The 24,421-nt window shown below is 37.7% G+C and overlaps 1 protein-coding gene across 1 annotated transcript in view; it reads left to right on the top strand.

The window, feature by feature from the left end:
• Window positions 1-24,421, top strand: part of ticrr (TopBP1-interacting, checkpoint, and replication regulator) — a 37,122-nt gene that overhangs the window by 7,310 nt on the left and 5,391 nt on the right. Inside the window, exons 3-18 of the mRNA XM_048615744.1 lie at window positions 2,067-2,196; window positions 2,478-2,614; window positions 4,402-4,605; window positions 5,282-5,430; window positions 6,921-7,021; window positions 7,696-7,789; window positions 11,120-11,202; window positions 12,701-12,925; window positions 14,028-14,115; window positions 14,993-15,074; window positions 17,047-17,184; window positions 17,656-17,746; window positions 17,886-17,950; window positions 18,688-18,840; window positions 19,970-20,094; window positions 20,653-23,650. Of these exons, the coding sequence (XP_048471701.1) occupies window positions 2,067-2,196; window positions 2,478-2,614; window positions 4,402-4,605; window positions 5,282-5,430; window positions 6,921-7,021; window positions 7,696-7,789; window positions 11,120-11,202; window positions 12,701-12,925; window positions 14,028-14,115; window positions 14,993-15,074; window positions 17,047-17,184; window positions 17,656-17,746; window positions 17,886-17,950; window positions 18,688-18,840; window positions 19,970-20,094; window positions 20,653-23,650 (4,863 nt within the window). The remainder of the gene's footprint in view (window positions 1-2,066; window positions 2,197-2,477; window positions 2,615-4,401; window positions 4,606-5,281; window positions 5,431-6,920; window positions 7,022-7,695; window positions 7,790-11,119; window positions 11,203-12,700; window positions 12,926-14,027; window positions 14,116-14,992; window positions 15,075-17,046; window positions 17,185-17,655; window positions 17,747-17,885; window positions 17,951-18,687; window positions 18,841-19,969; window positions 20,095-20,652; window positions 23,651-24,421) is intronic.

The following is a 24,421-nucleotide window of genomic DNA, read 5'->3' on the forward strand; positions in this document are numbered from 1 at the left end:
ACACGACGCAGCTCTACACCTTGTTATCTCTTTTTTTTTTCTCAAGCCTTGTTTTCCATATTTATTATTATATTAGTGGTCAAAAATGACAAGTTTAGTTATGTTTTTTCTGGATGAAAGAGCCTTGTGGCCAAATGTGGTTATGTTGGGCAATTGACAAATGTAGAACTGTAACTAATTCATGGAACTTGGATATTAGTTGAACATCTGATACGAAATTTGCCACATTTGAATTTGAACCGGGCAGCCAGAAGATCTTTAAAAACTAAAATGCTAAGTATTAAGAAAATGTAAAAAGAAAGCTGAAATTAAAACCATGTTAGAAATACACTACTGAGAAAAGACTACTTTTCTGTGTGTTTTTTGTTTTATGTATTTATTTATTGTTTATTATAAATTTTGTTCCTGCATTTGGCAATATTTTTAGTTGTGATGTGATTGACTGTAAGCTATAAGGTAAGTAAATATGTCTACTGTACAGTGAAGTGTTTTAATGGTGCAATTTGATTGGTAGGTTTTTGCACTGTAACGTTCTACAAATGATGAAGAACTAGTATGAAATGTTCATACTTACATTTGCGTACTGTGTATATATATATTAAATAAATTAATAGTTTAATATTAATGTTGAACACTTTGCCATTTGAGCTGCTTCCTGCAATCCTCAATCCAATCTGACGTCTGATTTTTAAATAACCAAATTTAAAATGATTGCATTTCCTGGATATTTATAAAGGACGTGTTGATGCTAATATGATCAATCCATTGTACATATTGAATGATCTATTTGCATCTTAGTAAACTTATAATCTTTTTATATCAACATGTTCTGGCATATGATGACCCACCTTGGATGGGTCGGACTTGAACCCAGATCTTTTGGCCCAGAGACAGGGCCACGACAATTGTGCCACAAGACCCTAATCTTTTAACCGTTATTGACATTTTCTCATTCACATTTATTAGATAACTAAAATTTTCGTGTAAAATTCATTGAGATATGAAGAATTGACAGTAAGTACATGGCAGTGGTGATAATGGATTAACAGGGTTAGTTGAGTTTATTATTTCCTATTGAAATCTTCGATGTAATAATAATGAGAGCTGAATGCTGCTGCATAATGCCAATTGCTGTTTAAATGACCTTACAAACTTGATGTAAGATGGCTGCAATTGCTGTAGCAATTAAATTTAACAGCGGATTCTTGTGCAGTGTAGGTGTCTGTACCTCTGAGCCAAGAGGCCTGTGTTCAAGTTGTAACATCTCTGAACATGCTGACTGGCTTTATTTCAGGATATTTTCCAATCTTGTCTGGGGCTATGGTCACTAATTAAAGCAATACTATTTTAAAGGCTGTATTTCATTTCTCTTCTCTGGAATCCAACTCTACTAGAGAAAGGGAATAAATCTCACTGTAGCCCAGCAAAGAAACACTTTTTCAATAAAGTTGAATAAATTATATATAAAAGTTTAAGAAATTCTAACACAATGGAAAATCTGGCCCCATTTGCTAGCATATCAATTAAATAGCTCCATGAGGTTACATTTGTGTTGTGGTAACATACCTAAAACTAATAATTAACTTTATATTTTCATTTCTAACTTTGTTAAATTTAAACAGCCAGAAGTCTTTTTATACAAATCAAGTACTAACCATGCAAATAATAAGTAGTGATCTTTGAACAGCTCACAAATCTGATTAAATGTAACGTACCTTAGTCAAGAAATCTAGGATAGAACAAGTTTCTAGTCCATTTTGGCTAGCCCGAAAAAATTAATTTACCCAATCCTCAAATACACTTAACCGTGTAAGTTTTTCCTTGCTATCCTACCTGAGAAATCCATCCATGAATTCACTGCACAATTGAATCCATGTTTTCTGCCTCTGAAATTTGTAAGAAATTAAAATATGTCAGTGAGGTATGAGTTCTCTAATTTCCTAATCTTGAAAATGTAAAATAACATGACCCTTCTCTTCTCCAAGGTGATAAATTTCAAGCTGCCAAACCTGACTAATGATGTACATTAAAAGATTGAATTGAATTTGTCTTGTCTTCTTCCAAAGAGGTTACTGTTCCAGATTGGGTGCAACTGGAGCTGGCTCAGACTTCCCAACAAAGGATTTCTTTTGTTGAAGGCTGGTTTCCATTATCAGAGTTATCGGGAGCGAGCTCTACTCTAATGGAATCATTCAGGTAATGAAATTAAATTGTAGTGACAAAAGTGTACACTTTTCAATAAATTGAATAAATTATGTAAAAAGTTTATAAAATACTAACACAATGAAAATCTGACCCCATTTGCTAGCATATCAATTAAGCAGCTCCATGAAGTTACATTTGTGTTGTTGTTACGTACCTCTGCTCTAATGGAATAATTCAGATAACTTATTAAATTGTAGTGAAAAAGGTGTACTCTAAGGAAGATTAAGTATCAATTTTCTAAAAACTTGTCAACTTGCTGTTTTATGCATTAGGTCAATGCATGGAGTTGATGAGAAAGCTAATCTGGACTATGAAACCTCTCTAACTAATCAATTAGCTGAGTTCTACCAGAAGAAGTCTGCAGATGAAGCTGGAGCAGTTGTAGAGCATGGTGTAAAAAGAAGACAGTGTAAGTGTCGTATAACTTGCTTGGAATTTAAAGAAGAGTGTTAACAGGAGTTTGCCTTAGTGCTTTTTTCTCCCTTTTCCCACAGTCTACAATTGTTTCCTTTCTGTTCCAAATGAAATGTCTCAATTGTGGTACTGTTCCTTGCCTATGATTTAACTGATCAGTATTATGATCTCGGGCATTGAATGTCAGCATTCTGTTCAACTGTGTAAGACCAGGTAGATTCTGACTCCAGATAAATCATATTCAAAATAGACTCATAGATATTTACGCTGCATGCAGTAGGAGAATATTTGGGCCATCATGTCCTCACTGGTCAACAACAATCTGACTCCACTATAATTCCATTTTCGAGCTTTTGGCGCATAACCCTGGAACCTTTGAAAATGCAAGTGAATATCTAAATATTGCTTACACGTTATGAGAGTTTCTGACTCGACCACTCTTTTGAGGCAGAATGTGCCAAACTCCCACCATCCTCTGAGTAAAAACATTTCTCCTCAACTCTTCTCTCAGCCTGTACCTTGCACTTTATGTCAATGCCTCCAGTTATTCACCCCCACTTGTAATGGAATAAGTGCCTTTCTTTTCACTGTATTTATGCCCCACATAATCTTTATAATACCTCTGTCTGGTTCCCTCTCAACCATCACTGTTCCATGGGCAACAACCCTAGCCTATCCAGTCTTTCCTCATAGCTCACACCTCTGCACAGGCAGCATCCTGTTAAATTTCCTTTGCACCTTCTGTGGTGCAGTCACACTAATGCGACCAGAACTGCATGTAGTACTGCAATTGTGGCCTAACAAGTGTTTTATACAGTTCCAGTGTAACCTTGTTCTGTATTCCATATCCCTGGCTAAAAAAGGCAAGTATACCATATGCCATCTTAACCACCTTATCTACCTGCTGTGCTATGTTCAGGGATCTGTGAATATGCACGCCAAGGTCCTCTGATCTTTAATACTTTTCAGGGTCCTACCATTGATAGTGTAGTACTGTTATTTCTCCCCAACTGCATACCTTCCCCCGTTTCCAAGGTTAATTCCATTTATCACTGCTATCCTCGCTTGACTAGTCTATTGAGGTTCTCCTGCAGTTTACAGCCATCTTCCCCACTATTTGAAACCCTGTCATGTTTGTGTCATCCGTGAACTTGTTGATCATACAGTTAAGTCCAAATTATTAAAGTACATTGCAAACTTCAAAGAACCCAGAACCAAGGCTAGTAAAACTCCACTAGAAACAGACTTCCTGTCACAGAAACATCCTGTACCATCACCTTCTGCTTTAACCTCTGGATCCAAAAATAGCTTAATATGTCATTTTGCCTTGGATCCCATGAGCTCTTACTTTCTTGTCCAGTTTGCCAAGTGGGACCTTATCGTAAGCTTGCTCAAATCCATGAATCTGGCATTGAATGCATTGCCCTCATCAACGTTCCTGATTACCTCTTCTAAAGATTTGATCAAATCTGTCAAACACGACCTCCTTTTTTTTAAAAATAATGGCAATGTTAGCAGTACTGCGATGTTCTGGCAGCTCATCTTGGCTAGGGTATTTGAAAATTACTGCCACAACCCCTGGTATCTCTTCCCTTGCCTCCCTCAACAGCCTAGAATGCAACTCACCTAGGAGAACTTTAGCATATTAGCATTTGAAAGTGCTAAGGTCATTTTGATCAAATTTTGTGACCAGTTGTAAAGTTTTTCTTAGGTTAGATTGTTCACTGATTCATTTCTATTCTTCCTTCCCTGTCCTGAACATGTTTGTTAAATCAATTTCAGGTGGTCCTCGAACCCCTGTTCGGCAGAGGATGAAATCCATGAGTCGCTCTCTTCAGATGTTGAATGTCGCTAGACTAAACTTGAAGGCACAGAAAAACCAACCGGATGGGCTGCAGCTTTCCATTGGAGATGAGCCTGTGTATCAGCCCAAGAAACATTTGGGGAGCAAACAAAAAGCTAAAAGGATGAAGAAGATTACTGTAGGTATGTCTTAAGAGCTGCCTTTTGCCAAAGTTATGGATGGGTTTCTGTCTTGATTATTTTAGACAAAACATTTTTTCGGATGTTTGGAGCACTTTGAGAAGACTAAGTGTAGGTGGCTTAAGCTTCGCTTGAGTAATTGAAACACTGGTCAGTCACTTGCTATTCATTATTGCATGAGAGAGGTTTGAGAAAGCAGGGGTAGTGACTCTACCCCTGAAACGAGAGACCTGCTCCAGTGGTGTGTAATAATATCTCTGAATAAATTGATTAGCAAAATAGCTTGAGAAAGCAGTAAATTTGCTGAGTCGATCACCATTACATTAAAGGAAGATGAACAGTTTTGTGTTGTACTTTGGTGTTCAGTAGGAGCTAGGTTAAGTCTAAAATATTGATCAATGACTGATGGTCATGAGTGCCTGTGGAACTTACTGCAGAATTGTGCTGATACATTCAGCACAATTCCTTTAGTTTTGTAATTTTAAAATGCAGAATAGCTTCTTGAAAATTTTTATATTGTCCTACCTAACATTCACTTATGCACAATTTTATGATGAGATTATGAATGGTCTGAATAGAAGAAACAGTTAAAAGGAAATTATCTTCCACTACTCACTATTATTTACTTGTTGCCTATTTGCAACTTCCAATCTGACTTCTCATTATGTCTCTGTTACAGATTTTAAAACTGAAGAGGAGATGATGTCCAGTTTGAAAGAAAATTACGAGAAGCATGTGGCAGATGAATTGTCCCAGTTTAGTTTTGTGCAGAATGCAGTCTCAGTCATTAAAATATACCTAAAATCTGCAAACACTAACGTTCATGAGGTATTATTAGCTTCTAATTTGATGGCTTGATAATTCTGAAGTAATGTAATCTTATGGACAAAAAGCTTTTTAAAAAATCTTAAATGAATTATAATTTACATCAATCCGAAAAACATGAAACGAATTGCTATTTATTACATGTTATTGCAATATTGTCACCTTTAATGTGTTTCATCTACTGATACCATTACATTATAGGAATTATATAGACTTTAACCAATAAGAGAGAATCTAACCATCTCTCCATGATATTCAACTGGTGAACGACATACACTCAGCTCTAAATCTATCTCCATGAACATCCTAGGGATTATTGTTCACCAAAAATTGAACTAGACTAGTCATGTAACTGGGTAGTTCCGAGAACAGGTCAGAAACAATAAGTTCTGGTGGTGAGTAACTTGTCAGACTTCTCAAAGCTTATTGTTTATGTACAAGGCACCAGTCAGAAGTCTGATGGAATACTGTCTTTGCTGGATGACTGCAGCTGCAGCAACACTGTAAAGTTGACATCATTTTAGGACAAAGCAGTCCACTTGATTGGCATGGCATCACATTCTGTCCTACATCATAAACACTCACTGTTTCCACCACTGGCACACAGTGGTAGCAGAGTAGTACCGCATAAACGTTAAAGCATCTCACCAAGTCTCCTTTGACAACAGCATCCAAACCTGTAAACTCTGTGATTTGTGTAATGCGATCACTTTCAAAAAATGTGAAAATAATAACTGAAACTTATTTCTAGCGGGATAGAAATAAATATCAAAAATGCTGTGTTATGTTTGTTTAGAATCTTGGTTGGTCCATACTTGGAGGTCAGGCTCTGAAAAGAATGTGGAAGCACTGGGGAAAATACAAATGTTTTTGTTAGAATTACATCAGGATTAAGAGAATATTCCTATCAAAGAAGATGGAACAGGCTGGGACTGTTCCTTTTCCAGGGAAGATAAGACCAAAAAGTGCCCTCACTATGAAATTATGTGGGATTACTAGAGAACCTTTAGAGAATGTTCTTTTTAAGGGACGCATTATTACTGTAGTCACTAATAAGTACAATAGAGAATTCAAAAGAAATGTCTGTGGGGAAGTAATGTGGATCACTTTACCATGGGAAAGTCAGGTGGCTGGCGCAGGTGCATTTAGAGGGTAACTAAATAAATTGAGGAAGAAATGCCAATTGAATGAGATGAAGAGTGGCAGAAGACATAAACACCAGCATGAGCCTGTTGTCCAAATAGCAAGTTCTTCTATTGTAAGTTCTGTGCAATACTCTGCAATTAGATATCTAAGATATAAATTCCACTTTAAAATGCTCACAATTAATGCCTCCAGAGCTCCCTGGAGGAAGCATTTAATTTCAAATTAGGAAGGACAACTGCATAATCTTACTGCTGGATGCCTTTTCACAATTTTGAATGCAGTACCATTTCAACACTGATTATTTTGTGTACTTTTTGAATGTAACAGCTTTGCCTCTTTATTTAAAGACTGCCTGTATAAATTTGATTCAAATGCAATTACTGAAGAGCACTAAATCCATTCGGCAGCAGTATGGAAACCAGGAGAATAAGGAACTCAAAATCAGAGAGTAAGTAAAACTATATTTAAATTGAATACTTTATTGACACTCAAATGGAGTAAGTTTAACACAATACTTTTTTCAAGTGTGAGGGTTCTAGCAAAACTGCATGAAACTATCCACAATGAAAAAGTACCACATTGATAAATTGTCTAATTCAAGCTCTCTTGGTGTGTAGTACAGGAAATGGAAATGTCACTGAGTTAAAGAAATGCCCATCCCTCATTTAGCACTCCTAAAATAATTTTCCCACAGGAAAACATGTAATAACTCTGGGTTGTTTCTGAACAGTAGATTTTACATTAAAACATATAACTGCCTTGAATCTAACTGGCCAAAGGATCTCTTTCTTACTAACTTAAAAAGAAATAGGTTATTGGAATATGCTTTGAACAGAGGCTACCTGTATGCTGATTGAGTTGGCTTAAGGTCCTATTTGCAAGAAAAGTAAATTTTAAGCCTGTAAATTGTCAACCTGCTTCTGACTTGGATTTTGAGTACCTGACCTAGAAATGGTCTGTGCTAACAACAGACAACCAACAGGGGAAATAGTAATTAAACTAAATTACTTCTGCGAGGAGATGTTGGTGTAGCCTAGGGGTGTAGACAGGAAAGATCAAAATTTCTGCTTTATCTGTTAGAGAACATCTTTGTGTTAATCTTTATGATGGGTCCTGTTGCAGTTGCCAGCTCCAGGTCTTGTTACGTTTAGAGATGTTCCAACAGTTTCCATCATTGCAGAGCGACCATGAACAGTTGGAACGGCTTGTGGAAGAAGTGAGTATGGTGTTAGGTCCCAGACCAAACACACAATTTCATCTCTTTGTTCAAATCTGAGTTAGAAACTTCTGTCCCGTCAATCTAAGTTGTAGTGTGAAATGAGGTTAGTATTTTGAATTCCGTTCTTTAGCTTGAATCTAAGTACATAGCGGTTCTTAAATAATTCTCTATTAAAATGTCCAAATAGAAATGCCTAAGTTATCTAAAATAAAGATTAAATTTTTTCAACTTGTAGAATATTCATATATGATTAATTACTCATCTGCATTGGCTGGAGTAACCCTTAATGCACTGTAGCTGATGCTCAAGTTTTATCCCATCATTGAGTGCATGAAATGGGCTTGTCATAAATGCCCTGGAAATCCTATAGTACTACTGGTTTCTTTTTGAAAGTAAGCTTTTCCTACATTTTAGCCTTAGTACATATCTTTAAAACAGGTTATTTGGACCTGCAGCAGCATTCCACTGATAGGTAGGATGATGGCATGGTCTCTGCTGGTCCTGAGAGAGGGAATGGCCTTCTTCTGCACCATCCCATTCATCAGGTCCATGAAGTTACTGTTGGCAAAGCGGGTGCCAATTTCCCTTGGCTAATAAGAGGAGGTAATTCACATGAATCATGCAGGACAGCTTTAGACTGCAGCACTTGATGGGGTACACAGCTGCCCTCTACAGATGGTATGTCAGGGATCCCAGTAATGGTAATGCTTCCACCTGTGGCAAGTGGGAGAATTCAAAGAGCAGGGCATGGGAGGGGCATTTTTTTTTAAATATTCATTCATATTGGTGTCACTGGCTTGGCCAGCATTTTTTGCTCATTCCTTATTGCTGTTTGAACTGATTGGCATGTTAGATCCATTTTGGAGGGCATTACTGTGGGTCTGGAGTCTCATTTACGACAGACCAGGTAAGGACGACAGAATTCCTTCCCTCAAGCGCATCAATGAAGTATATGGGTGTAACAATCCACAATGGTTAGATTCCAGATTTTCGTTGATTCAAAGTTAGCCATCTGCCATGGGAAGATTCAAACACCTGTCCCAGAGTGTTAACCTGGATCTTTGGATTACAAGTCCAGTGACAATGCCACTCTACCTATGCACCTTTAGAGAGGCAGTGGCACTGAGGTGAGTTTAGAAAGATAATGTGAGAAACCCACAGAAATTTGTCAAAATTGACACGTACCAATTTCTTGTAAAATTCAGCCTCCCATTTCCAACCCTGATTTTTCAAAAAATATACACACTTACCTTTTGGAGTGGTTTACAGTGTGCAATTCTGGGCCAGGAGCATTCCCAGATGAAGCACTCTAGTTCAGGCCAGCAATCCATGCCTCCAACAGAAGAGAGGATTGGTGTTGAAATTACATCACTTTTTTTTTGTTTGACACAGACTGCACTTCCCTAGAATCAAAGTTTCTGCAGCCACTGTGATAGCTGCTGAGAGTAAAGTATCAAGTAAGTGGTTTTGGGGACATGGTACCAAGTAGGTGGGCAAGAGTTCAGGTTGAGTCGGAGTTGGTGAGAGAGTGGGGTCTTTGTGGGTTTGAGGATTGGCTGGAGAGGAGAAACAGTTGGATCAGGTTGCTTGGGTCCTGGTGCTTTGGCTTGAGGTTTTTGGGTTGCAGGTGGTGTGTTCACATCCAATATGGGGTGTTGCAAGAAAATATTAGACTCCAACTCTTGCAGGTTTGGGGACTGTTTTGGAGGGTAACAGATGCCAGGTAATTGATACTGTGGAAGTTTCAACTTCCCAGGAAACTCCTGCAGAGCAGCACGCTGGATCTATCACAAGGTGCCGACACATCATCCGAGGTACGCCAAGTTGCCAACAATTCAGAAGATCTGACCATGATATCTGATATCTTTAGAAAGGCAGGAGGTGGTTTGGTTCAGCTTGGGTTTGATGCCCAATGAAATGCCACTCAGAGACCAAGATAATTTGAAAAAGCTGGGATGCATTAGGCAAAAGCATATTTAGCACTTTTGCAATGTTTCACAAGGCATTATAAATATTTGAAGTGCATTTGTACAGAATTGTCCACTGGAATATCTATCTGTATTTGGTTTTCCTTCAACATTTTTTGTGTACTTTGTCCATGGAGCAGATACTGGAGATGCTGGTCATGGACGTGAGCATGTATATGTTTTTTAAAAAGAGCTAGAAATTAGACCATTTGTTTTGCATTGATGTATGACTCGTTATGGTCTTAGGTGGGACAGATAAATTGCAACCACCAGTTCTCTTCTCATCTGACATCATTGTGTTAACTATTTCTTGAAAAATTGCATGTGTTTCTCTAAACTTCCGTAAAACTGTGGTCAATTTAAAAAAAAATTACAGCAGCAGACTTTTGTGGGTTAAACACAGGATTGTCTATTTACTCTAAGTCTGAATGATCTGACACTGCATCAACCATGCTCGAGAGTGATGTAATTACAGAATTTAGTGCACTTCTATGGTTCTTAAATCAAAAAGACAGTTAACATCTTTGAGAGTCCAGTAAAGAAGGAATCATTTTACCATTCTTGACTTGTACCAGATAAGTTGAGATAGCTGGGGTTGAATATCTGGGTTAATTGCATAGCACCCTTCGTAGAGAAGGCTACTCAGGTCATGCAGACAGACACTTGTGGCTGCTGTGTCAAGAAGTTCAGTTTCTTTCCAGGTGAAATTGGAGCGTTGGAATCAGGCTTAAAGGCTCTTTAAAGTACATTAAGCCCTCTTCTTGAAAGGCAAAGATAGTGTGCCCTTTTTCTACACCTGTCTTGCCAGTGTTATTCTTCAGACTATGCCATGTTTCTTCAGAGTTTTGGGACTAAAGGATTTTAGTATCAGCTAGTTTCATTCCTATGGCCAATGGTCAGTGATATTCTATTGAAGGCAAATGGTTTGCTTTCACACTTAATTTGTGGATGCCTAGTCTTGTCAGCTTTCCTTTGTTAGATTGCACAAATAGGGACGTAAGTGTCTCGGAGTCCATTAACTTTGTTTTTTGGGGTAAACTTTGAAGATTTGTCAGGTGTGAATTCCACAAAAGTGATGTTTAGACATATCTGTTCAAAGAGAAGGTCACTACCCATTATGAATGATCTCTGAATTTTCCAGCCTCTTGGTCTGTTTTGAAGTTGCAAAAGTCACTTTGGCAGCCGTCTTGACAGTTCCCGAAGCTTTTGTTGGAGCACAATCCATGTTTAAGATTATGAATGCGACATGCTTTTTAAAGAGTGTGATACTGGTTTGTAATTGGAATTTAAATCTATTTTAATAACATGTTAACAAGTCAGATACTTTTTCCATAGGTAATTACTTTGTTTTTGACTGTAGATGACAAATTTGCTGCGCATCATATCTCTGACAAAGGACACCACCTTTCTTGCCACATTTCTGGAAGAGGAGATCTTAAACACGTAAGTTTAAAACAATCGTCCAGTCTGAACATGTTACTTCAGGTTTGTACTCGTATTCTAATTGTCCTGCATATACTATTCCAATTGATGGGAATCTTACCCCACCATTTTCTCAGGGTTTTGTCCATTTAAAACCGGTTTAACTAAAATGTTTTCTTGGAGTCGTGAATCTTTGGCAATCTCCCTGAAAGGGTGGTGGAAACAGAGTCCTTGAATAAGTTTAAGACAGAAGAATTGATGTAACGGTGACTCATCTGTTAGCACTGCTGCCTCATAATGCCATGGACCTAGGTTCGATTTCAGCCTTGGGTGACTGTCTTTGTAGAGTTTGTACATTCTTCCCAAGTCTGTGTGCGTTTCCTCCCAAAGTCAAAAAGCGTGCAGGTTAGGTGGATTGGCCATGCTAAGTTGCCCATCGTGTCTAGGGATGTGCAAGTTAGGTGGATTAGCCATGGTAAAATGAGGGCTCTGATTGGGACCCTCCTTTGGAGGGTCGGTGCAGACTCTGGATGAAATGGCCGCTATCTGCACTGTAAGGATTCTGTAATTTTAGATAATTCTTTTAGATAAAAGCACAAGGTAGAAGGTTATTGGGGTTATCTGTGAATTTGAGATTCCAATAAGATCATCCATGATCTGATTCAATGGAACTTATCACTTATCAATTTTATATCTCATCTCTGTGGCCTGGTGCTTTGCTATATTGTGCCTTTATCCAGTGTGTCAGTTGAGATAAGAGAACTACCTCAATCACAAATTTGAGCCATTAAATCAATATAAAATCTTGACCCATATATTCTGTGGTAAGTTTTAGAAAGGATATGAGAAATGTAAATAATAATTGTGGCTGCATCATTTCATAAATTTTTCTTTGAAAAGAACATAGTGTTTTGATACTGACGTAGAAAATATTGATGTTGAAAAAAATCATTTATTGTTTAATATTTCAAAGCTTGCAGTGTTTGTAGCACATTATTTATTACTTTTCTGGCATCTTTTCTTGGGATGATATCAGTTGTGTTATACGATTGCAACATAAGAGCAGCCTGTTTGCACTTCACTTTCCCACCATACACTTTAATATTATATTTAAGTGTTCAATTTTCTGTTCAGTAAGTAGATATAACTTTTTGGATTTGGAAGGGGAACTGCTGGAGTTCAAACTCTAACCACATTTTTCACAAAGTACTTCAGTCCTGAATATCAAAATATCAAACCTGCAATGAAGAATACTAGGCATAATGTTGAACGGGTATGGAATGTTCATTTGTAGTTTAGTGGGGAAGTTAGTAGGGGAGTGTTTTTAGATGTATTTTGCTAATTATTTAGTTTCATCCTGGCATCACTGTTTGTTGGATTTTACTTTTGCAGAAAATTGTGTACGATTAATGAGGGGGATGGAGCAAATAGTATCTAGTCTTCTCGCTGTTTTCTCCCAGTTATTCTTTCAATGTTATATTAACTTGATTCAGGTAGTTTTAATCATATTGCTTTTCAGGTATTTGCTTACAGTGCCAAAGATATTGGGTGAGCTGTACTATGGATTAGGACAGAATGTCCCAGCACAACTGGCTGCAGTGCTTCCTGCTGACTTCTTGAGTGATGAATCCATGAGCCAAAAAACAGAGTCACCTGATGTGCTGGTGGCCAGTGAAGCAAACTTTGGAGGCTGTGAAGGAGAGCAGCTGGAAGAACTACGTACTAGATCATGTCGAAAGAGAAGGTATTGGAATCTTGTTTCTTTTGGTATTTGTCTGCCTTTCTTCAAAGAGATTTGTAATCTCAAATTGCTTGAGTCACGGCTAACATTATTATAGGCCTGTGATGAACAGCAAGAGAACACATTGGAAATACTCAGCAGGGTAGGTGACATCAGCAGAGAGAGAAGCGGTATTAGCATTTCACTTCAATGAGATTTCATCACTTTATCCAGGGTTTGCACTTTTTCTTCCCCAGATTTCCAACAGCCACAGTATTTTGCTTGTGTTCTAGTGCACTGTAGCCTATTGCATATACCATCCCAAGTTTAGAAAGATAACCTATCATTGTACAATCAGTGTTGTATTTTACTCAATATTTCAAGTGTATATCATGAAAATCTTTCAGACCAGTTTAGCACTGCTAAAATCCTAGTGGGCAGCACTGAGGTAAGATGTTTGGAGGCCTCAAGTGGTGTGTTTTCCAGCATGATATTGGATGACTATAAAGATATCTGTAGTACAAATGAGGCATAAATGCTATCACACGGTAGAATTGAAGATCGTATAAGCTGACACTTCACAATAGTATGAATAGATGCCAAATTTCATAAGTAGTTACTTATGAAGCATTGTTGGGATGTTTTGAGGGGAATAAGGCTACATAAATCATTTTTAAATTTAAATTGTGCTGTGTAGATCATGAAATGACTTAAAGTAGTTGTTAGTGTGAGCTACGCATTGACTTTGTTCCACCTAGAATTTAGAAGTTCCTTAGACAATCACAGCGACATCTTGTCATATGATGAAAGGATGACATTTTGGTTGATACTGAAGACAGGTGCTCAGCTTTTGTTGACTTTGACAGATCAGCTGATTCAACCAGTGTCTTTTTCTGAACAGTGCTGCTGTCAGGTTGAATGTCCTGGGTCAAATTTTAAGGTTTGTACACTAAAAGTGCGATTCTTTGAAAGAACCTACATTTACTTTCTACAGTTTAGATCACCACCGTAGACTAAGGTTTGAACTAATGGGTTAAAGTTGTAAAACGAATGTTTGGTGCAGTAAATGTAGGTACCTTTAATGTGTGCATTAAAGAACTAGCCCTGTTCAAAAACTGTCTTTTAGGAGCCTTCCCCTGACAAGGCATCGGAGTGTGTCTGAGATTTCCCATAATTTGCGACAAATTCAAATACCAAAGAAATCTGTGAAACTGGTAAGTTGTTGGGGGTGAAGGAACTATGTGATCAGAACTGAGGTAGGGATAGTGGTTTTGAGGAAGAATAGATACAGCTGAAATTGTAGAATTTGGTGCTTCCACCGCAATAAATCATTATAATAAATATTCTCTTAAGAAAAGGTATACTTTAAAGAACAGCCTTGACTTCTAGAGCGAGGCTAATTGAAAAATATTCCCTTCTTTCCTGTAGTTAACAGACGTGAACCATGGCGCACTTAGAAAGTGAAATATTTTTGTACTTTAATGCAGTATTACTATCTCAAGATGTTCAAGATTTAAACGTTATTGTAGATGAGGCCTAACTGATGTTTTTTAAGGTTACTGCTTTGCTTTTGTGCGCTGCCTCACTAATAGAACCAAGAACCCCAAATGCTTACAACTGTCTAAACTTTTCCTGCCGCTTCAAACATTCTCTATATGCACTGTATACCTGCACCATTTAAAATTGTGCTCATCTTTCATTGCCTCATTTAATTTTTCCATCTGAAGTTAATCAGCTCACACTTGTTGAACTTTCATAATTTAACTAGTTCATCTGATTTTACAAAGTTTAATATCATTATTGTATAGATACATTGTAAGACCATATATTGCACTTGTCTTTGCTGTAGCTATCCAGAAGAATATTTCATAGTCCACTTTTCACTTGTATTATAGTTCATTGTTAAAACTAAAAATTTAATTTTTTTTGGGGTAATTTATCAGTTATTAGTTTTTGTTTCAAAAGGTATTCCAGTGGAATCCCTTGAAGTAACTTTACAAATGTGAAATATATGGAACTCTTGTAATTTGTGTGGAAAGTTGCAACATAAATCGAGCTGGAAATTGTACTAATAAAAACTGTTTATTGTAGCAGGAAAATTTGCAGCCTCACCTCCCCAATGCTACTGAACACCCAGTATTACCATCATTACCTTCACAAAAGGAAGTACAAGGTACAATTTGCTAATATTTATATTGTGTTGCAGCGTTTATGATTGCTAAATATATATTTAGTTTTGTGTCACTGATTATTGGAGCTCATTTGGTTATGGAACAGCTAATAACTTGCTTCAATCATAGCCTAGCCATTTGTTGATGTGCCCTTTTGTGAGCTGTTGCAAGGTTCACTAATTTGATATGTGTGCGCCAAATATAACAGGATTTATTGAAGATGATTGCTGTTTATTTCCTTCTTCTGTTATGTATCTTCAATAGTCTAGCATTTTACAAGTTAGTAGTAGCATGCTGGTCCCTTGGTTCAGCATCCTCTTTTAAAAGTCCTTTACAGCCTCACTTCACCATATTATGTCTGACTAGTTCAGCTTTGCATCTGCCACTTGCTCCACTGTACCATTATACAATATTTTGATGGTAATGCTGATAGAATAGTGCTATATAAGAATTTTAGAATTCGGATCTAGGGGTAATGTATGTCCAAATTTGGATGACATATACCTGGGAGAATTCACAGGGGAAGAAGGAGCTGTTTTTGAGAGCTTGATGAGTTGTTGCAGTGCAGCCTGTGGATGATCCACTCTGCAACTGCATTTTGGAAGAGGTGGATATTGAGTCCAGTGGCAGGAGCACCAAACAATCTTTTCACTACAGTACTGATGACATATTACATATGTAAAAAGGGTGTATTGTTCCATGGAGATGTTAAATTGAGGCTTCGTCCGCCTACTGAGGCAGATATTTTTAAAAAATTCAACATAGTTCAGTACAGAAAATGTTACAACTTGCATTTTTCATAGTCAGCATTGTTGAATCCTTGTTGGGCAGTGTAGAAACACATGTTGAAGAATGCTCGAGAGATGTTATTTTTCTTAAAAGTAACTGGTACCTTGTGTCATTAAACTTAAGGCATACAGACTACCAATGCATGTCAGGTGATTGTTTTCAACATTATACTCAGGATTTGAGAGTATCCCCAAAACATCAAGTAAAAATTCTGAAATCCGGTCTAATTCAACAAATCTTGATGCATTAACTTTTTGTAAGCAAGTGTTCCAGAGCGTACCAAGGTGCACCAAGGAAGACTATTAAAGGAAAAAAATACATCATTCACAACTTCTGGATGCCCTGACAGGCTTTACAGTCAATAATGGGCTTTTGATGTGTAGTCAGTATCATATTGCCAGGGAATGCTTTAGTGATATTAATTAAGGGATAAATCTTAGCTAATATACTGGGTATAATTCCTCTTCATTGATTCTGAGCCACACTGTTCAGCCTCTGAACTTTCAGTTGATAAATATTAAAATTAATTTGGATAGATGCTTTTGTCTTGGGAAATTGTTTCAGTATCAGTTGGGTTTGGAATGACAGTGAGGCAGTGGAATTCTGCACAGTTCAGGGTAAAACAATTGGTAGATGCCGAATGCTGTAGCTGGCTTTTAAAATTGCAGCATTTCACGTATGCAAGTGCCCGTGAGGCCCGTGGGGTTTGCTGTTTGTAGTAATTGGCTAGTAGTAAATTTGAGTTTAGCAACTACAGGAACTGAATGGAAATGGACAAGTTAAAGGGTATTGAAAGTTTACTTGGAAATTTTTGTCCCAAAATGGGTTACAGCCTCAGTTTCTGGGCTAGGAAAGTCTTTAGAAAATAAAAACAATTATTTATGTCCATGATTACTATCAGCAATCAATGTTTCAAGTGCCAGTACTTTAATAATTGCTGAGTCATGGATCTATAGTGGAGTATTCTGCTGGTGGTTATTCTGCGTGATCAGGTATTTAAGCCTGTTCATGCCAATGGAAGTTTATCCCAAAAGGAACCGATGCTTTCTTGGAAAGAAAATTGGGGGGAAAAATACTTTAATGCATGTCTTAGTGTATGAAATAAATTGCATGAGTTACTCTGTCGAACTTTCCTTGTTGGACATTCTGTCAAGTGACCTTGTCCTTCTGTTTTTACCTTCATAGAGGTGACAAAAGTGCGAAGAAACCTCTTCAATCGAGAAAAGTTGTCTCCGAAGAAAAAGCTGAAGATGCCAAAAAGCTACTCTGAATCGGTGGTTGAAGGATCGAGCAACCTGCACAATAAAGAAAAAACTAGTAAAGGTTCTTGTGTTCAAATGAAAAATGTTACTTTATAAATTCCACTCTACTTTTCAAAAGAGCAGTGGTTCCTATTTGATTTTGACACTCTAGATGTGAATTGACTTGGTATAATACTGGAGATTTGGGACTACTGCATTTGGTCATTTTCCCCTTCCCATTTTTGATGGTCCTTGTTATTTGGTGCAGTCGCAGAGTTGCCTTTAATTCTTAGGAATCTCTGTCATGCGGCTCGTTCAGGGAATGGCAAATTGTCCTCACATCCAAGTTCGATGTCTCTATGTGCATCTGGTAGCAGAAGCAATTAAATATTCACTAAGTTTAATCATTTCTTCATTGTCAAAGCCTAGACAATGCTAACACAGATATAAGATCAACTTAAATTCAAATTCTTCAGGTTGATAATTTAGTTTAAACAGCACTGCAAATCTAATTTTGGAAAGTGAACAAATTTGAAAATGTTTCATCTTTTAGGGCATCGAAAATTACTGACCAGGAAGGTGACCGAGACACCTCTTCACAAACAGGTGTCACACCGGCTCCTGGACAAACAGATTAGAGGGAGGTAGGTAACCATATATAGAATACTGTATTGGAATACATCACTGACATAATTCAAATAAATACTGTAATGAGGGATAGGTTCTCTTTGGATATGCTGGCAATCTGTATGAAAACTAAGTTTCATGTCTGTATTTCTGCAGATGCTCAGAGGCTGGTTCTGATGTTAGTATTGTTAAGGAATCTCCAGAGAGAGTGCTATCTGCTGGTAGGTCTTTGGTTGAATGATTAAGTATTTTGTAATGTTCATATTCTTCAAATTTAGCAAATTATTACTTAGATTATCACCAAATTAAATTTCACTAACGGCCAATGTTCTGTCCTTTCACTGAAGTGAGAAATGTGACAACGTTTTTTTATTAAAAGTACAAGGAGAATTATTAGAATGCATTGCCTGAAAGAGTGATGGAAGCGAATTCATTAATAAAACAGTTTTGATAATTTGAAGGGAGATTTGTAGATCGGGGGAGGAAGAACAGAGTAGTTTAACTGATTGCATCACTCTTAATTAAGGACAAATGATTTGTTAGAGTTAAAAAGCTAGTTGTGCTGGGACAGTTGGTTCTTAAGTAAGTGATCGAGTTCAGGTAACCCATAATACTGGCCATGTGAGCCCAGAATATTAATTGAAGGTCAATCAGCTGACCTAGTAATTTGCAATTACTGTAGTAAAAAAGGAATACAAGAATAGTATGAATGTGCTACTTTACATGAAAGATTATTCTTTACATTAGTGGAGTTCAGCTTACAGTTTTTATTACTTATGTTTAGCAGTAGCAATCTGGCATAATTTAAGCATCTGACCATATATTTTGAGCATCAATTGAGTGATTATAATTAAAGGCCATTTTATTGTAATATCATTCAGAAAGCATTAAATGTGAAATTAATTATTCAGGCTTGCGATCGTTTTCCCTTCCTAATCATATTTTTTGTAATATGCAGACTGTATTCTAAGGAGGAGTCCACGCATCAGGAAGGCAGCTCTTGCTAAGAGTCATTCTAGTTCTTTTTACTCTGGTTCATGCCCAATGTCTCGGAGTTTGGAGCGAGTTCAGTCATTGTCACATATACAAGCAGCAAAAACAAAAAGAGCAGGTAAACAAAGTTACAGATGTTTTTCAAATTGTATCCCTTATCTATGTATGTTCCTGTGACATTTAAAAAGTGGGCATGTTGATTTTACTCATGCCCAGGTCAAAAATTGAGAAGATTTTGGAATTGTTAAGGATTTTTTTTAAAGGAGCCTGTGGTGAGAAGCCTCTCTTGAGTTTTGATTTTAAAAACATTCTTGAAAACAAAATTATTAAACATTTGATTGTATGTTTTGCAATTAGCTTTCCCTTCTTTCCTTTGATGTGGTTGTGTATATCTGCCAGCCATTTGTCATTAGTCAACCAAGATGCACATGTTGGGGCTATTTAATAACTGGAATCTGAATCTGCTTATATTCTGACCTTGTGCAATGTGAAAAATTACTAGCAAGACTCAATAAGATCAAGTGGGAACACTCAAAATACACAGGTTTTGGATGATTTTGCCTCTGAAAGTAATCATGTCGCCTGGGAAAATTCAATCTCAGTCGACTGTTCGGGGTCAAGTCACTTCTGTGTGAGAGGATCTGTGAGGAGCTGCTTTTCCAAACACAAATTGTGTGTGTCTCATGCTGCAATCACAAATTTGCTAACTCAAAAGACAAAGTCTGTGATTGGAGGAGCAGCAAGGGCAGGAGAGAGGGAATCTGTTATTGGGTTGAACCTGCGGAACATTTGGCCCCAAGGTGGTGATAAGTAACCTGGGATGGATCTTGGCAAGATCGGCTCCAACTCGGGATCTGGGCCTGAGGGATAATGCAAGAAAATGGCAGTGACGTAAATCATTCATGATCTAGTTGAAAGTTGGAGCAGGCTCAAGGGGTGAACAGCTTACTCCTCTTATTGCTTATGTTCCTACCTCAGTTAGTTCAGATGGATGTCAGAAAATAAGGTTTAAATAATCAAAGAGCATAAAATTCCTAGTGATCACCAAATTTGACCTCAGAACCAAAACTCCCAAAATAAAAGCTGGTAAATAGTCTTTTGACTATAGCCGAAACATTTATTGTATGTATTGGGTCAAAGCATTAGATAAGTACAAATCTATAGTATTGTAAAGTTGGTGTTAAAACTTTGCATATGCCAAAAGTGACTATTTCTGCTCAATAGTAACTTAATCCCTCCTCCTTTAGACAATCAAAACATCTGGTCTCCAAATCGGCTTCTTTTTGGTGCTGTGCTTGGGCATGTCAGTCCAAAAGAGAAGCAGTCATCAAAGGGCTACTGTTCAGATTCTGAGACCCTATCTGCATTTCAGGTATGATTAAACTTAAATTTTATTTGAGGGGTAGAAGATAAATCAGACATATTATTGAAAGAAAAAAAATTAATGAACAAAATGGACTTGTTCTTTCACCCCACCCATTTTGCAGTAGAAACAGTTTATTTACTTTGGAAGCTGAGTTAAATATTTGATTCAGACAATCATTACCTCCTTTCTGTGAATGCAACACGTTGGAAACTTAGTGGCTTTGATGTAAAAATGATGCAAATGTTGGGGACTTGGAATAGAAGGTGTCCCATTGAGTGCAACATGTTATTTAAACTGAGCATATTGAAAATTGTAAATATTAGATTGTGTACCTAACCTATTGATAGTGCAAAGACTAGCTAAACAATAAACCTTTTGAGTTACTAGCTTAGTTTGCACATTATTAGCAGTAGGGAAATTGACTAAGAAACATTTAGTTCATCAGTATTCATCTGGTTAGCTAGTATTTTTACTCTTGTTGACTTTTTGAGAAAGCCTAGGATTAATGAACTGTTGGAGTTTTGGAATTATAGTTTACTAACTTTGTGCTTTAAATGCCGTTAGCCTCCAAAGCCTACTTCCGAGAAACTTCCAAGATCCCCAGACAAGAGCACAGTCATACAAAAGTCCCCACTGACATCCTGCTATTTGACACCAAAGAAGGACGTAAACATCTCCAAGAGCCCAACAAGATCTAGCACCATTAATTGCAAAAGTAAGAAATCTTCCCCATGGAACATAATAACGGATTCACACTTTCAATCACCTAGGCGAAGTGAACGTCTGAATAAAGAAACACCTAACAAAAGTAAGTCAACTTGGAAAATGGAAGTTCAGTCTCCATTTAAATCCTCTTTCACACTGTCATCACCTTATAAGGACTATTCGCCAGTTAAATTGTCTTCCCGACGGAGTGAACGCTTAATGTCACCTTGCAGAAATAGTTCAACTGCAAATGTTTCTTCTGCACCTTCAAAGACTTTAGAATTGGCTTCCCAAGTGAAAACGCCAAGGAAATGTTTATCTCTGTTAAACAGTCCAGACAAGGTATTAAGAAAGCGACCTCGATCTTATTCAATTAATAGTTTGGTAAAAGATGAATCATCAATTCCTTTTACACCACATAAAGGAAAGTTGAAGAGATCGAAGTCTGATGATTCATTCATCTCTCACGCTCCAGTAAAATGTTCTGTGACTTCCCCAGCAAAAGTATTGAAGAGGATTGCTAAAACGTCATGCTCATCAGATCAGGGCATATCTCAGAAATCAAATTGGAGCCCTTCTTCTACACAAAGAAGTAGCTGGGAAGCCAGTTTTCAAACACCACTGAAAAGCTCAGTGGTAACAAGATCAATGCATAACATATTTACTCCAGATAGGCTGAATGCAATTCAGCCTAAAAGTCCGATTAGAACAGGAGTTGGATTTCATGTCACACCATCAAAATCGAAGATGAAGACACCACCAAATTGTGCTGCAACACCACCTCAAAGCTTAGTAAGGACACAATCAATGTTCAGTGAAACACCACTAAAGTCCAAGTTGAAGACGCCATCAAAATATACTGCATCACCACCCAGAAGCCCAGTGAGGACACGATCAATGTTCAGTGTTACACCAATCAAGCTTGAGTTGACAGATCAACCTAAATCTCATATAACTCCTCCACATCGCAAATCTTCAAGGAAAAAGACTCTGCATGATGTTGCACACTCAAACATTGATCAAAAGACATTTAAATATAATTCAACACCACCTAAAAGTCCAATTACAATACAGTCACCACCCACATCTAGTTCAACATCTACACATCTCAAAACCCCCATAAAGTCTGTGCTTAGCATTAGACCTTCTAAACATGAGCTAAATACACTGTCTAAATCTAGGTCAATGCTGTTTGCATCTCTCAAACCAGTATCCATGAGTGAAGCAGGTGTAGAATCAATGAAAATCCCAGGAAACCTTGCCACCTCAATGACCAGATTAGACCAAATATTAAAAACCCCAGTGAAAGATAGAAACACAATTTGCAACGTCCAGAGAAAAACACCAAAGAAGCTGAAGGCATTTGGTAAATCCAAGCTTGAGGGGATTCATGTCTTGCAAGAATCCAATTTGTGTGAGAGTATACCACAAATAAAATTTGAAATCTGTGACCGCAATGAAAGCTCTGTCTCTAACCAAATCTTATCTAACAGTTGGTTTGCAGCAACTTGTGATAACTTGGAGAAGGACTGTCTTAATGCTGTTGTAGGATTAAATACCTCAAATTCCCTCCTTCACTCTTCTCAGAGCACAGTTTCTGACCCTGATTCCAGTGTCAATTTGATAAACGAGAGACTGAGTTCATCTCTGGCTAGAACAGCTGATGCTGGTGCAACTGACTCTCAAGTGGAAGAGAGTAAAGACATATCTCAGGTTAGACTCCTACAAAGTGAAAGCTCTGGCTTGAAAATGAAATTTGCTGTGCTCAGAAAAGGATCAGATTCCAGTGTTTCTAACTCTGTTGTTACTAAAAAAATTCCCTTGCTTCAAACAAAATCCGCATCGTATGAATTCCGCTGGACTCCAGATAGGAGGCAGAGGCTAGCAGCAGCACGGCAACAGGCGCCTGATTTTCCCAGAAAAATCTCAACTCCAAAGGGTCAGAATTGGCCACCAATGCCAACTTATGAAGTTGAGCTGGAAATGCAAGACTCTGGACTTCCCAAACTCAGATTCAAACGGACCAATTCTAGCACAATAACGAGTCCACAGCTGGAGCAATCTGTCACCAAAAGTAATGAAAGTCCCTCCTCGGTGTGTGTAAAGAAGGATGGATGTGAAAGCCCATTAGGCGAAAGAAATGCTCAGCGCTGTGTTAAGCATTTGGCAAAAATAGACGGAGGCCATATATCTCCGTCATTTTGTTTCCATTATTCCCATAACACTCCAGCAAAGGCTACACCCAGAAAAGGTGGAGTCCAGACTTTTATTTGCCAGTCATATACTCCAAGCCAGTGCTCCTGTGATGCTGCTTCTCCATCTCAAGCGGATTTAGGATTGGTCCCTTGGACACCTTCTCCCAAACACAAGGCGAGACCTTCTCAAACACCAGATGCCATCAAAAACTGGCCACGGAAGAAGAAGGCAGCCGCAACACCACTTAGTGCAAAGCAGCAAAAAGGAGCGACTACAGCTGTACAAAACGATGATAACTTTTACACCGATCACTACAGCAACAAAATCGTGCCTTTGGAGGAGATTGGTATGGAAGGAGTGTGCCGGTTACAAGATAATTCCCCCACTATTGAATGGGACCAAAGGTTTCCAAATAGTCCAAAAGAAAAGTTTGGCCTTCGGTCTAGAAAACGTGGGCATAATTTTATCTCTACTGCATTAGAAGAGGGAAGAGAACCTAAAAAGCCAAGGGAGGCAAATTTCACTACTACCTTTTCAGATACAGAGTTTGCATTGGAAGAAGTGCAAAAGGAACAGTCTTCACCTAATTCTTTCTCTCGTTTTTGTAATACCTTCATGCACCAGCGTTCAGTTGAAGAGGAGATGATTTTCGATAGTCCAGGTGATTCTCCTATGTTAGTTCATTTTCCCAAAAATGTTAGTTCAATAAACATTGCACTATATTTCAGTTGCTATTAGATGTTTTGGGAGAGAAGATTAATGGAAATGTGACTCAGATAGCTTAACCATGAAAAAGTAATTCTTAAGGTGTAATATTGTGTATTGAAGATGGTGACTGGATTGTTATGTTTAGCTGTTGATTTGTCAGTTTTCCTGGAAGGTAGTGCAAATTTGCATGCAAACTCCTTTAACTGAAAATCATTTATTGACACAGTATATCTAGTCCCAGCCTACAACATCAGTATGATTGCAACTGGTTATAAAGTAGTTACATGATACTCATTTTGCAACTAAAATTGTATTAGCGGAGTATAGTTAAACTGGAATAAAGTCCTCAGGACAATTCTAACCATCTAAAGAGAAAACATTTGCTAATATGGAGCTTAAAATACACAGATTGATCTTTTGCAGTTTGTTATAAAACTTGGAGGTGGGCTGTGGCTGGAAATTAATCAGAAACTAAAATCATTTGAAAGACTTTGGACAGTCTCTCCGTATATGTCTCTATTTCTGCTTTTGCATTGAATTGTTGCTATAGGGGGTCCCCAGTTTGTGAATGTGATTTATGAACATGATCCTATATAGGGGTTTAGTTTTAAAGACCTGACATACGAACATCCCCTGTACTTACAAACAGCTGCTTTACATTGTCCTGCATTGTGTTCTGACTTTGTGCGCAGGTTGACTTTGTGCGCAGGTTGACTTTGTGCGC

This window comes from Rhincodon typus, chromosome 33, assembly GCF_021869965.1.
Source record: "Rhincodon typus isolate 14 chromosome 33, sRhiTyp1.1, whole genome shotgun sequence".
NCBI classification, from domain to species: Eukaryota; Metazoa; Chordata; class Chondrichthyes; order Orectolobiformes; family Rhincodontidae; genus Rhincodon; species Rhincodon typus.